Below are 15657 nucleotides of genomic sequence, written 5' to 3'. Positions count from 1 at the left end.
TAGAAATGACAAAGGTGAAGTACTGTTTGGACACTCGTCTTTTAGCCCTGAAACTTTCTGTCCAGCAAAATTTCACTTATGTTTCAATATGAAGGTGATTCGTTGGCAGTAACAGAAGCTCTCCGAAATACTGCTTCTGCAACCTCTACGCCAAATTTTGAATATTGTAAATGAATCTTTAAGATGTCTCTCTTGCTGGGATTTTTGTTTGGGAAATGTTAACGAATAACTTAAAGGCATTTGTTTGTGAGCTAATTTAGGAACGTTTTCATGGAAAAAAAAAACATTAATTTTGACAATTTTTTTTATTTTTCATATAAATTGTATCAAAATTTTCCTGATATAATTTATTAACAATTATCTTAAAACTGTTAGCGCTATTTGTTTTGTACTCACAACCCGAATTGTTGGGCTCATAATGTTGCTTATTGGACATCCTTTTTGGAATATGGGCGGGCCTTTAACCACCCCCAATGCCCCAACCTCCTTGCTTGGGTTTTCTGCCCAAATGATAAAAATGGTTTAGAGGCCCCACTTTCTTCGTAATGCAAGTGTTCTTAATTTTTTTTTTTTTTTTTTTAAAGGGTAATAATCGCCTTTAAAACTCAAACCTAGTCACTACAAGTAACAACAAATTGGATTTTCTAAAGCTGGTAGATATTTTCAGAAGAACCAAAAGAGAAAATTTATTGAAGAATAGTTAACCATCGATTGCCATAAAACATCCAAACAATTTTCCTGAAAATAAAACACAATTGCACCGTCCCAACCCCTACAGAGGGGAAAAAAGGCATGAAAAACCATGTTGTCTTATTAAGGTCATTTTGACCATCGCATATTCTTAGTGCAGTGGTCACTCTACAAGTATAAATACTTGTGGGGTGTGGAGGTTGGAGCAAGAGTCAGGGTTCAAGTCTTCAGGAGGGAGTTTCACACACATATACACTTACATTAAGATAAAATAGAAATTCTATCTTGTAAATAAAATAAAATAAAATAAAAGGTCATTTCGTAACAGTTATTCTAGAAATTTTTTATTATGTCAACTTTAAATAATGGAGATAACATTGCGGCTTTCCATCTATTTCAGGCAAATATTTTATATTTCATATGACGTTTCAGAAATAAAGGTAGGCCCTTATCGACAAATACGATTATTTTATCATATGTTGCGCCAATTGATAAACTCTATGCCTACCATGTAATTTTACCAAACCGAAGTTTTATATTATTATCCAAAAAAAAAAAAGAATAATATTTAGCTAAAAAAAATTCTAGCTCATTTAGCATAGGAAATTAAGGACAATATATTTGAAATTTGTCAAAAATGAGCCTAAGTTCCTGTCAAATTTTTCTTACGATTCCAAATTTCCAATGCAAAGTAGTAGTGATTGGATCGGTAAGGTGGGTTATGATGTCAATATAGTTAGTAGTTAGGTTGGAGTAGGTATCAACGGAGAAAAGAATAATAATAATAAAATAAACCAGATATTTCATTTTAACGTCCTAAAATGATATTTCTGTTAATTTTAATGTTTCATTTTCAAGTGAATTTTAATTAGCTTAATTATTAAAAAAAAATTTATTGTCCAATAGTAATGCTAGAATGTTTTTTTTTTTTTTTTTTTTACATTAAGCTTACAAATTGATTTGAATTATGAAGATATATTGATGCCTGTTAATCATGTTAAGAGAAACTTTATTACCACACAAATTTTCTGGGTCAAAATAAATTATGATATAGCAATTAGACCAAATTTCTCATTGCCAACAGCAGTTTGTAGAAATGACAAAGGTCAAGTACTGTTTGGACACTCGTCTTTTAGCCCTGAAACTTTCTGTCCAGCAAAATTTCACTTATGTTTCAATATGAAGGTGATTCGTTGGCAGTAACAGAAGCTCTCCGAAATACTGCTTCTGCAACCTCTGCACCAAATTTTGAATATTGTAAATGAATCTTTAAGATGTCTCTCTTGCTGGGATTTTTGTTTGGGAAATGTTAATGCATAACTTAAAGGCATTTGTTTGTGAGCTAATTTAGGAAAGTTTTCATGGAAAAAAAAAAAACATTAATTTTGACAATTTTTTTTATTTTTCATATAAATTGTATCAAAATTTTCCTGATATAATTTATTAATAATTGTCTTAAAACTGTTAGCGCTGTTTGTTTTGTACTCACAACCCGAATTTTTGGGCTCATAATGTTGCTTATTGGACATCCTTTTTGTAATATGGGAGGGCCTTTACCCACCCCCAATGCCCCAGCCTCCTTGCTTGGGTTTTCTGCCCAAATGATAAAAATGGTTTAGAGGCCCCACTTTCTTCGTAATGCAAGTGTTCTTAATTTTTTTTTTTTTTTTTTTCCTTTTAAAAGGGTAATAATCGCCTTTAAAACTCAAACCTTGTCACTACAAGTAACAACAAATTGGATTTTCTAAAGCTTGTAGATATTTTCAGAAGAACCAAAAGAGAAAATTTATTGAAGAATAGTTAACCATCGATTGCCATAAAACATCCAAACAATTTTCCTGAAAGGAAAACACAATTGCACCGTCCCAACCCCTATAGAGGGGAAAAAAGGCATGAAAAACCATGTTGTCTTATTAAGGTCATTTTGACCGCCGCATACCTTAGTGCAGTAGTCACTCTACAAATATAAATACTTGTGGAGTGTGAGGGAAGGAGAAAGGGTCAGGGTTCAAGTTTGCAGAAGGGAGTTTTACATACATATACACTTAGATTAAGATAAAATAGAAATTCTATCTTATAAAAAAATTAAAAAATAAATTAAAAAAAAAAAGTCATTTCGTAACAGTTATTCTAGAAATTTTTTATTATGTCGACTTTAAATAATGGAGATAACATTGCGGCTTTCCATCTATTTCAGGCAAATATTTTATATTTTATATTTCATATGACTTTTCAGAAATAAAGGGTATGCCCTTATCGACAAATACGATTATTTTATCATATGTTGCGCTAATTGATAAACTCTATGCCTACCATGTAATTTTACCAAACCGAAGTTTTATATTATTATCCAAAAAAAAAAGATTAATATTTCGCTAAAAAAAATTCTAGCTCATTTAGCATAGGAAATTGAGGACAATATATTTGAAATTTGTCAAAAATGAGCCTAAGTTCCTGTCAAATTTTTCTTACGATTCCAAATTTCCAATGCAAAGTAGTAGTGATTGGATCGGTAAGGTGGGTTATGATGTCAATATAGTTAGTAGTTAGGTTGGAGTAGGTATCAAGGTAGAAAAAAAAAATAATAATAAAATAACCCAGATATTTCATTTGAACGTCCTGACATTTCTGATAATTTTAATGTTTCATTTTCAAGTGAATTTTAATTAGCTTAATTATTATAAAAAAAAATTTATTGTCCAATAGTAATGCTAGAATGTTTTTTTTTTTATTATTATTTATTTATTTTTTTTTTACATTAAGCTTACAAATTGATTTGAAACCAATTTAAAGAAACAATTCAAACCTCGCATAGTTTGAACCCCACATAGGTTGTTAAAGCCCACTACACATTTATTGCAACATTAGTTTGTAAATTTTATATAGTAAAACTATAAAACTTGTAGTAGCTTTAGTATTTTTTATTGTTAAAGAAAAGATCTATGATTCAAACTTTGCATAAATTAAAAACTGATTGATATCTTTGTTTAATAGTAAAAAAAAATAATCATTATGGAACAAGTACTATAAGTTAAAATTCAGTTAAAATTACATCATATTCCAATTAAATAAATAAAACCTTATTCTCCCTTTTGATTTCGTTAATTTTTTTGGTTGGAGTTCAAGCTCCTTATGATCCTAAAAGTAATATAATGATTTGTGGTTATTTTATAAACTACCACTTATCTCTAAAACTTTTTACTATATGTTTCTCACATTGAATTCTAACATTTTGAACTTCTGAACAGGACATAGGACAAAAAAAGTATTGATAAATTTCCACCTATCCTAAAAATGTATGCTTATGAAAAATAATGAATTTAGACACTTTAAGTCTTTAACTATATTTTCAAAGTGGGTGCAACTGCTGGAATTTCGGAAGGTGCAAGTTGCGACCCACGCTAAACTTACAATTGGAGCTACCGACCAATGGGAAAGAGTGGGGAAACTACCTTGGAGCACAAAAGAAAAACAAGAGAGTAGCTAGGCATCTCTGTATCAAAGAAATTTATAATCATTGCAGTCAATGTAAAGAGACAAAAGTATTTGATTGATTTATCAAGTGCCCTCAGTCCTCATCACATTGGTTGTGAAGTCACGGCAAGGAAATAGGAAGTAGGAACTAATAAAAAAAATCACATTTTTTAATTAGAAAGTATCTACCCAATAACCACCATCTTCCTCGAAGTGTAGAGCAAGTGTTGCAGCAATATGGCTGTATCTGTTTAGGAATAATTTATTAAGTTTTTTGTTAAATTTTTTTTATTGAAAGTGTGTAACAGTATACTAAAGTATACTTATATTTGAAAAAAAAAATTATAAATAAAAATTAAAAATTAAAAGCTAAGTTTATAAATTCTAGCCAAACAGATACTCTATATATATGCATATATATATATATATGATTAATTTGAACCCCCATCTACAAAATAGAATCTTGCTATTTATTTAATTGAATTCACTTCCCTCGTCATCATCACCTATTGCTTTCATCTTGCATAGCTATTGCTTGCTAACATTAAAAACTCATAAAATTGCATGTGTGTCTCGTTTTTTTTTTTTTTTTTTATGGAAACATGTGTGTCTCGTTTATTTCTTATATCTCTATTGTTGAATAGAGGGGCAAGTCAAGGGCCCGTTTGGTCATGCTAGTCTTTAAGTAATACTTTTCTTTTGAACTTTCCAATTCGTTCGCATCTCAAATCCCAACCCATGTGAAGCATGTAGGAGGCCCACATGGGAGTCTCCTTACTGCTACTTTTTGATTCTTCCTAATGAGGAAACAGGAAGCCGTGTTGTTGTATGTCGGCAATACGGGGTGTCCTATGCATATTTATTTGATTGGACACTAGCTATCAAATAGGATCGACCTATTTATTTATTTAACTAGAAATACTATCTATAATATTTTTATCAATATAATATTTTTGTAACACTTTCTAAGTAGCATATTGTTATTAGTTATAATTTGTGGACAAAAAAGAAATTTTGATAATGGGTTTAAACTTTAAATTAGAACCAATAACAACTTACTATTTATGATATATTACAAAAAAAAATTGTGAAAATATTATGAACATAACACTTCTCTTATTATTTAATTGAACTGGTTGTCTTTACCACCCAATTGCTTAAATATTGGATAGCTTGCTTGTTAACATAAATAAAATTAAAAAATAAAAAATAATTGTGTAACTCATTTATTTCTTATTTATCTATTCTTGAATATAGATCTAGAAACAAGTCAATATGCAAGTCTTTAAGTAATACTTTTCTTAAACCTAACCCATATGAAGCATGTTGGAGACCCAACATTGAAGTCTCCTCTTCAAAGCCGTGTTATTGTATGTTGGCATGTTCCACCATTAATTAGAACCCTATGGTTTATACTTGAAAGCTTTGTTTAAGAGTTTAGATATAATATGCGAGTTAATTAACAATAAAATAGTGGGTTTAGGACACCTGATCGGGTAGTAATGCAGTGTAGTGCACCTACTGCTTTTTCCTTTTCTCGTACTTTCTTTTTTTTGGTGGGAGTGATAAAAAAAACAAGTGGGTAGATGAAAAATGAAATAATGGAAAATAATATTTTTCTCAAAAGAAATATAGTATAATAAATAAATGTTTCTTTCCTTTGTTTGTAAGAAGAGAGAGATGAGAGGACATGAAAAGTGTTCTACACTGAATTACCATTTCACTTTTAAGTATATATTAAAAGATAAATGGGTATAAAGTTGTCAAATATCATGATTTAGTTTATTTTTACAACTTTCTCAAAAAAAAAAAAAAAAGTTTATTTTTACAATGGGAGGATGGTATTTGAATTTAGACGTCTCCATTAGAATACTAAAAAATGTCATTTGAGTTACAAGACTCTTAGCAATATGATTTATTTCTCAATACTCATTGTTTTCAAAACAGTACTTCAATATCAATAAGTATCAAAATATTTTGTTCTTCCAACAAAAATTATAAAATATTTCAAATTAATACTGTAACAACAACTTTGTTGACTAGCATTTCGAAGGTAGTACAAGACTATTAGCTTACTCCTAACTTAAAATTTTATTGACTCAACTCATTTCCTTACTTTGATTGTTTGATCTCACAACATTCCACCCCTTGAAGGGCATAAAACGATTTACACGCCTGAAAACCATTTTTTCATGGTCAAACCGAGAATTGTAATCGAGACAAACACTTGAAAATTCAAAAAATTTATTACAGCAATTCAAACATAGAAGGTATAATTGCTAATTTCTTTATACATTATTCTTTTCTTTTATTACAACCTTGCAACCAAATAAGAGAACGAACATCTACTCTCTTCTCCTCTCCTTTTAAATTATTGAAACATCCAAATAAATAGAAGGGATGTCTATGACCATTTTCCGCTCCTTTAACTTCCCCTTATTCATTTTCCCTCCCTTCAATTTAGCTTTTTTCTTTTTTCTTTTTTTTTTGAAAAATAATGAGTGTCCAAACATTTTCGAATATCTAACTATTCTTTTGAGTACATACAGTCACCTATCCCACAAATATAATGTTTTTTCCCTTCTTTTTCTTCTTTCTCCAATCATGTTGTTAAGGTAATGTACACTGCTTTACCAAACGCGTTCATTTTACACGGTAACACTTGTGTACGGAGTGGAAAAATTACATAATTATTTGCTGCCTGTCAAAAAATGCAGACTAAACGTGCCCAGTTTCCCTGTACATTTTTGGACTCTCAAGGCGACAATATAAGCCCACGCATAACCAGTACTGGGTTCATTAGATTCCCTTATTTAGGTCCATTCCAGGCATTACCGTCCAAATTCAGTACATAAATTGGTCAAACTTATATATAATTCAAAGGTAACTTAATGACTGTTCTCTTTAATAATTCTATGATAAAATTAAGGACTAGTCTGTCACGTGGGCTGTAGTTCAAACCTAATTCTTTATTCTTTCTTTATCAAGCAACTAGGTAGAAAATATTTTCAATTCCACATGGGATGGGGTCCAATTTGGTGTTCTTCTGGAAAACTCTAAAAGGCATGCTGACAGTAACATCCATTTTCTTTTATTAGTTTTGTTTAACAATGAAACACAAATGTTTTTTTGGTAAAACATTATCATACTTCTAATTTTATTTTTCCTTCTTTTTGTGTTCTCAAACATAACCATGAACCATGAACCATGAACAGGTTGTGTTGAATCGAGTGGTTACTTTTTTTTTTTTTTTTTCCTTTTTTTTTTTTTTTAAAAAAAAAAAAAAAAAAAAAAAAAAAAAAAAAAAAAAAAAAAAACTGAATCAATCTCATATTAAATTGTACCTTAGAAGAGATAAATGTGACCAATATGTTTTTAGTGCAAAATTGTGATTCAGCTCCAAGTGTAAAACATGAGTTCAAGATCTCAATTACATCTATCATGTTCCCATTATTAAAGGCAACAGAAATGCAAAATAAATAGATAAATAAAGTAGGAGTACATTATAACTAACCTTCCCAGATGAAGCAAAATTACTTTGAAAAATGACCATATTTTAGAGAGAGAAGAAAGGTCTTGGAAAGTAATGTGTAAAAGTTAAACAATTGGATGTGACATTCATAGTACCGGCTCCAGTGGCTATTGGTGGACACCATTGGACCATTGATTTGATTTTTTTAGATAACCAATAAGAAGCCAAATCCTAATTAACAAAGTTGATTTGGAAGCAAGTCAAGGACATCAGGGATTGACCTTTTGGTGGTATTCACCTAACCAATATACTTTTACGACCTTTTGCATTTCGTGGCATAGAACCTGCACGCTAAAACTGGTCAAATATGTCAAAATGCATAATTTTCAAATGTTTCTCCACCTCACATCATTAGTCAGATAATATCAACGGGCGGCCTTTGGAGCTCTTTGTTGAATATCATACCCCCATTAACATTGCTACTTCTATAGCTCCTCCTACTTATGAATCTCCAAAATTTTCACATACTGTGAGATGGCCATCACTAGCAAAAGAAACCCAGTTGACGCTTTTCTGTTCTCGTTCTTTTTCATTTCCTACTATCTTTCTTTGTTGAGCCATGCAGCTAATACAATCACACAAGGCCAAAACCTGAGTGATGGCCATACTCTGATATCAGATGGCCAAATCTTCGAACTGGGATTCTTTAGCCCTGCTAATTCATCATTAAGATATGTTGGAATATGGTATTACAACATTCAAGAAAAAGAACCGTCAGTTATATGGGTTGCAAATAGAAGAAATCCACTCTTTGATAAAAAGGGTGTCTTGATGATTGGAGAAGATGGTAATTTGACGGTTGTGGATGGAAATAATACAAAAGTTTGGTCAAGTAATGCTTCAATCGTATCAGCAAACACAACAGCGACGCTTCATGATACAGGAGATCTCATTCTCTCTACCGATGACAGCAAGAACCATTGGGAGAGTTTCAATGATCCAACGGATACATTTTTGCCTGGCATGAGAGTGCAAGTGAATGCTGAAATGGGTGAGAATCGCGCTTTCACTTCATGGAAATCAGCCAGCGATCCTTCACCAGGAAACTACTCCATGGGGGTTGATCCTCAGGCCTCACCGCAAATCGTGATATGGGAAGGAGAGCATAGGCGGTGGAGAAGTGGATATTGGGATGCAAGAATGTTTTCTGGTGTTCCAAACATAACAAGCAACTATATGTATGGTTTTAAACTTTCTGATTTGGAAAATCAAAGCAGGTATTTTACTTATACCCCAATGAACACTTCAGATAAGTTAAGGTTTCGGATTCGTTGGAATGGATATGAAGAGCAATTAAGGTGGGAAGAAGGTGGAAGTAAGTGGGATACCATTCAGTCTCAGCCAGCAGATAAAGCATGTGAACTCTATAATTTTTGTGGTAATTTTGGGCTTTGCAATGAGTTAAGTTCACCTGTGTGCAGTTGTATGCAAGGGTTTGTTCCAATGGACCCTGATCAATGGTACAAGGGGAATTGGTCAGGTGGGTGTAGGAGAAGAACTGAATTGCAGTGTCAAAGGAACCTTAATAGTGTGACACAGGAAACTGCTGGAGAGGACGGCTTTTTGGATGTCAAGTGCTCGAAGTTGCCAGATTTTGCAAATCTTGAAGGAGGGACGCCGGATTCCATTGAGAGCTGTGAGGACAAGTGTCTAAACAATTGTTCCTGTACTGCATACGCAGTTGCTAGTGGGATTGGGTGCTTGATATGGAAGGGGGACTTGTTGGATGTGCATCAATTCCCAAGAGCTGGAAATACGCTGAAAATCCGTCTCGCAGATTCTGAATTAGGTAAGGTATACTCCCTTTGTTATTGTTATTGTTCTTGAGTTAAGAAGTTTTGTTATTCATAGATCATAGTGCAGTACTGTTATCCATGGAAAATTTCTAAGATGTCAATGAAATAATGTGGATCAGCAAGTCTCTTATTTATTTCCAAATATTATTATGTCATCTATTTTCATTTATTTCCTAAAATGCAACTGGAACTTTAGTGTGAATGTTTGTTGTTGAACAATAATATGCTGAATTGATCCTCTGCCTAGATCTGCAGTAAACATTCTTCCATGGTGATTCCCATTATTTAAAATGTGTTATAGTAGTAACCAACTTCTTGTTTATTTATCTGTTCTTCCTTGATATTAAGGGATAGACTGATCACACTATCACTTGAATTTTCTTTGTTCTCCATTCAATCTGTTCAAAACAAAGAGCATAATATTCAAAAAGCTAGCTTGGATAATCACAGAGCTAGTGTGTGCTTTAGAACTCTACTATAATATTCCAATTAGCCAAGTGACCGACCCAAACTGGTTTGTCATGAATTCTATTTGGTTGTCTAGAAGCTGTAGGAAAACAGAGATAATAAGAATTCTCAGAACAATTTACACATAATGACATTTTTCTCTGTGTATGTAGGTGGCAAGAGAAAATTATCCATCCTTGTGATAATAATAATTGTTGTAGCTGGAGTAGTCCTCCTAGTTGTATTCACATTCCTATTATGGAGGTTCAAGACAAAACGGAAAGGTAGTACTTCAATTGTTCCATTAGATGAATGAATGTAAAATCCTTTTTGGACAGCTTAAGAACTTAATTGTTTGTAATACTAACTTCTCACCTTTTCATTTTATCTTTAGTTTTGGCCACAGTGTCCTCAATTTCCGGTGGCAATGACAATGATATGCCATTGCGAATTTATGAATCAAGCAAAAGTATGGAATTTTCTACTGATCTCTCTGGACCAGCTGACCTCAGCATTGATGGAGATCAAGCAAATGGACTGGAATTACCATTGTTTAATTTCAATTGTGTAGCAGTTGCTACAAACAACTTTTCCGAAGAAAATAAGCTTGGGGAGGGGGGATTCGGTCCTGTGTACAAGGTGATGAATATTTATGTTAAGTATCTCTGCAAGAATTTTGAGAAGTGAGGTCAAATGTACTAAAGTTGCTACTTTTTTCCATTACCAGGGTAAGCTTCCAGGGGGACAAGAAATAGCAGTAAAAAGGCTTTCAGTAAGATCTGGCCAAGGTCTGGAGGAGTTTAAGAATGAGATTATTCTGATTGCCAAATTACAACATAGAAATCTTGTAAGACTATTAGGCTGCTCCATTCAAGGAGAAGAAAAGATGCTTCTCTATGAGTACATGCCAAACAAAAGCTTGGATTGCTTTCTTTTCGGTACGTCCTTTTCTGAATTTATAGATTGTAAACTTGCTACTATAAAACCATGTAGAAATATGCACTAATGAATTTATAAAGCTTGTGAAAAGGAGTTTGTTTCAATAATTTTTTCTCATTTTTTATTAAACATAATTAGCAGACCCAAGCAAGCAAGCACTACTAGATTGGAGAAAACGTTTCACAATTATTGAAGGGATTGCACGAGGACTCCTTTATCTCCATCGAGATTCAAGGTTGAGAATAATTCATCGAGATCTAAAGGCTAGTAACATTTTGTTGGATGAAGAGATGAACCCAAAGATTTCAGACTTCGGAATGGCTAGGATATTTGGGGGAAACCAACATGAAGCAAATACAAATCGAGTTGTTGGCACCTTGTAAGTATGACATTTCTATGCATGTAAAATAAATCAACACATTTCTTTCCCTTGACAACACCTTAATTAATTTGGATTTCATAACCTTTGTTCAAATGCAGTGGCTACATGTCTCCAGAATATGCAATGGAAGGCTTATTCTCAGTAAAGTCAGACGTCTATAGTTTTGGGGTATTACTACTAGAGATTGTGAGTGGCAGGAAGAACACTAGCTTTCGTTTATCCGAATATTCAAGCCTTATAGGACGTGTAAGTACATCTATTGTCCTCTGTTTTAGTTCACTTTAGATTAGAAACTAAAATTTTAATTGGAGATTAAATGTATTGACACAATGTCTTGGAATGGTATTAGGCATGGCATCTTTGGAATGAAGAACAAGCAATGGAGCTCATTGATCCTTCTATTCGGGATTCATGTTCTCGTGACGAAGTATTGAGATGCATACATTTAGGAATGCTGTGTGTCCAAGATTCTGCATCTCAGAGACCAACTATGTCTTCTGTTGTGTTAATGCTAGAGAGTGAAGGTGCAACTCTTCCATTGCCTAGACAACCTACTTTTACTTCAATGAGAGAAAGCTCTATAGATACAGAATCTTACATGGAAAGCCAAGACATCGTATCCTCAAATAATTTGACAGTTACAATGATTTGTGGAAGATAGCGTCATTTTTCCTATGTAGTTCTTAATGTGTATATGTTATTCTCTGTGCATGTTACATACAAGCAGTATTTTATATTTTTGTTGCCCAAAAATTCTAAAAATTTTTAAGTATATTCCAGATTTGCAGTTCAATTCTAATACATTCATGAGTAGTTTTAACAGTGATTCGATTGGCTTGTGAAAAGCTTAGGCCTAAAAAAGGTAACGATGTGCAAACTTCAACAACAAAGTGCTGTGGAATTTGTTTATGTAATCTATACCAACCTAGAACTATAGAGTTTTGAATTACCTATCATGTAAATTGTTCCATTGAAACAAAACATTTCATACAACTCCACATAGTTGAATATAATTGTTGGTATTGTATTCACCCCACCACCACCCCCCCCCCTTTTCCTTGTCGGAAATTTGAGTTTCAGTTCGAAGGATTTCATGGATTTAATGGCTAAACCCTTTTTTTGGGGTCAATTTCAATCAATTTTGAATGGGTTGACCAAATATGATTGACTTTTAACTAGAATCCAACCACTTGATCAAATTAATTTGGTCCTACCGTCCTATATTGAAGATCATGAAATGGCCTACAATTGACTGTTCATAGAAAAAAAAAAAAAAACGAGCTTGAATCGAGTGATATATATATGATGAAAATACAAACATGACCCATTTGAAGTTTATTTTAGTGTTTATAGATAAACATGCATTATTTTGTAAATTTTGCTTTTATTTTTTGAATTTCTTCAAAACTCAAGTGGGTGGATAGAGACATTAACAAAATGGCACATGAACTAGACAAATGGACATCTAAATCTTACTTTGAAGGAGAACCAAGTGGGGATAAACTCCCAGAATTTGTGTTGCATTCCTTTTGTTGGTTTCTTGAGTTTGTTGTGGGTGCTTTTTGGTTTTTGGATTTTGTTTGTGTAGTCTGCCACAGTTTGCTGTTATGGCTCCATGCTGGTTGTATTATGGACTATGGGCTTCATGGCCTGTTTGTATCTTTTCTACTCTCTCTCTCTCTCTCTCTCTCTCTCTCTCTCTCTCTCTCTCTCTCTCTCTCTCTCTCAAAACTAAAACTAAAACTAAAACTAAAACTCATCCAATTTAACCAGGAAAAAAAAAAAAACAAAAACATCATCAACAGACTGAACAGAAAGCCTTACAAAGTTACACCATAACAAATAAACCACTACAAAACAATAATCCCAGAAGTATAAATCATAAGGATACCACAGAGACACAATTGCCAACACTCAAGAAATTCCAGAACCAAAAAAGAGAAAGAAGTAAAATATATAGCTTCAAGCAAGGCCCAACAACAAACAAAGAACAACTAAACCAGGAACACGGAGAGGAACAGAACCAAAACAAAGTCAAAGGAACACAAAGGTGACCTCAAAATTCTTTGATATTCTACTAAAAATCGCTTCCTTTGTATCTACGGTCCACTGCATCATACTCTGTGTATGCATAGCATTGTTTTTGCAAAATTGTTGCCATAAAGTCATCAACACACACCCACAAAGCATATTATTTCATACAACTCATATAGTACATGCACAAATTCATATACATAGACCCTTTACACAGCAGGTAGGGGACATGACACCAAAATAGCATTGAAATCATATATTCAGGTGTGAATTTGTTCATTCTTTTAGAAAAACCTTATGATACTTTTGGTCGTATTAGTGGTTCTAAATGTGCAATTATTGATCTATCAAAAAATGTAAACCTCACACTGAAATTAGTGAAAAATTATAGCACTAATCCCCAAAAATAAGCTAATTAAAGAATGTAAGTGTTACACATATCAATAAACTTAAGCATAATAAAGCAATTATTTATTTTACAAAATAAAGAATTACTAAGGAGTTGTGCATAAGCATGCAAGTTTTAACTTCTTCTCTCATCCAAACTCAACTAACACTAGCCTGTGAGCGTGTGTACAGAGGCTAAATAACATATTAACACTATCACACACGCACACAATGGCATATTGTCACACGTTTACAAGCTCCAGCAATGGAGGAAGAGAATTGTAACCCGTTTTAAATACTGCCTTACACGAAGGACTAAGCCCAATTCTATGCTTGAGACCTGCCTGACAGTTCCTTGCCAATGATTAAGCCCAATTCGATGCTATCCCTTTACAAAATGTGTTAAACTAGGGCCAATTAAACTCTCTAACAAGCCCAACTCAGCTAATTAAATATTAAAGAAAACTAAAACAAAGTCCAGAACATAAGGTCCAAATTATTTGAACAAAATATCAGCCCACACTTAAAAAAAATCCCAGCCCAACTTAAGTTCTAGCCCATCCATTTTTATAAAAATATTAAAACCCAAACCAGCCCAATGAAAAAAAAAAAGAAAAAAAAAAAAACTCAAACTTGAGCATGAAAGGTAAATCCCGAAGTGTGTATTGAGATGAATGGATATTTTCAAGTGTTCCAAATATGATAGGCATTTACATGTCGCCAAATCTGATTAGTTTATTAGAGATTTATAACCGATCTCAAAATTTTGAAATTAAGGCTTGGCTGATATTGTTGGTGTAACTATATATTATATGTATATAGTTGGCTGATTTATATGTATGCTTTTCGACTTTCTGCTGTGAAAAATGGAAACACACACACACACACACACACATATATATATATATATATATTAATTATACCTCAATGAATATTTTGGATAAGTTTAAGGCTTTAGATACATTAAGATGGATAGAAAGAACAATTAAAGTGGGAAATTTTCGTTTATCATACATATAATTACGTATGTATCCAAAACCGTAACTTACCTGAAATATTCATTGGAGTATAAGTACTATATATATATGCCTCTATTTTTCATAGTAGAAAGTCTAAAATTACATTATAGTTACAATAATAGTAACAATCAAGCCTTGGAACCAAAATTTATGCTGCTGTTAATCCCGCAAGCACCACCAATGCAGTTGTTGCTAAAAAAATAGTGATAGCAATATTTTTAAAGCTTGGGCCGAAGGCATTCCTCTATGTGATCCTACTATAGGCAAGTGCTATACTATGGGCTCTTCAACTAGCCTTGGAAGAAGAGCATCAGAATGTTATGATAGAAGGGGACTCAAAGCTATGTATTGCAATGCTATGATTTGGTCTATCACCAGCATCTTGTTGAACATCCTAGTGCTGAAGAAGTGCTTCTTAGGCTTGGAAGAGGGATTTTGCTGCTATTTCTTTTGGATGATTAATGAAATTTCACTTTACTAAAAAGAAGAAAAGAAAATAATAATAAGAAGAAGAAGAAGAAGAAAATGGTGAGGCGTCATCCGTGTGAATTAGAAGCCCACCAATTTAAAAAAAAAATAATAATATAGCATTAGCAATAGATTATTTTGATGACCAAACTTTGCTTGGTTGAAACTCCACAAATTTCAGTTGTGTGATTGCATATTTTCAAGGAAGTTTGATAACCATATATTAACCAATTCAAACACAATATTTTCTATTAGTTTCTATTTTGTCTTATATATATATATATATGTGTGTGTGTGTGTATTTAGTCCAACAACTACATATTCTTGTTTGAATATTTTTTTCTTATGTTCCATCAAATTGTCCACAGATTTCAACAAGTTTTTCGTCATCAAGGAATAATATTCTTTAGCCTTAGTCTTTTCTAAAGCCAGATCGAACATCTTTTGGTGTAATCATTATCAAATCCTGATTGACTATGATTAACATAT

General features: G+C 32.6%; 1 protein-coding gene across 2 annotated transcripts; it reads left to right on the top strand.

The window, feature by feature from the left end:
* Window positions 1-7948: 7948 nt before the first annotated feature.
* LOC136071264 (G-type lectin S-receptor-like serine/threonine-protein kinase B120) lies at window positions 7949-12059 on the top strand. 2 transcript variants are annotated; one of them, XM_065782324.1, is made up of 7 exons: window positions 7949-9485; window positions 10113-10223; window positions 10334-10578; window positions 10667-10877; window positions 11017-11257; window positions 11359-11506; window positions 11610-12059. In XM_065782324.1, exons 1-7 carry the CDS (start codon window positions 8171-8173, stop codon window positions 11919-11921), a joined length of 2583 nt encoding a protein of 860 aa, XP_065638396.1. In that variant the 5' UTR covers window positions 7949-8170; the 3' UTR covers window positions 11922-12059. The 2 variants fall into 2 exon arrangements, with proteins under 2 accessions (XP_065638396.1, XP_065638397.1); XM_065782325.1 differs by having other exon boundaries at window positions 7954-9485; window positions 11020-11257.
* Window positions 12060-15657: the final 3598 nt, after the last annotated feature.

Source organism: Quercus suber, unplaced genomic scaffold (genome assembly GCF_002906115.3).
Source record: "Quercus suber isolate HL8 unplaced genomic scaffold, Cork oak 2.0 scaffold_297, whole genome shotgun sequence".
Classification (NCBI taxonomy): domain Eukaryota; kingdom Viridiplantae; phylum Streptophyta; class Magnoliopsida; order Fagales; family Fagaceae; genus Quercus; species Quercus suber.
Note: the sequence above shows the minus strand (reverse complement) of the source record. Positions and strands in the feature narration are given on the sequence as shown.

Bases quoted from the DNA above. Each gene is read 5' to 3' on its own strand.
- LOC136071264 (XM_065782324.1), top strand. From the start codon at position 8,171: ATGGCCATCACTAGCAAAAGAAACCCAGTTGACGCTTTTCTGTTCTCG. The intron at 10,224-10,333 runs GTAGTACTTCAA...TTTTATCTTTAG, and splicing joins GTTCAAGACAAAACGGAAAG to TTTTGGCCACAGTGTCCTCA. The intron at 11,507-11,609 runs GTAAGTACATCT...GAATGGTATTAG, and splicing joins ATTCAAGCCTTATAGGACGT to GCATGGCATCTTTGGAATGA.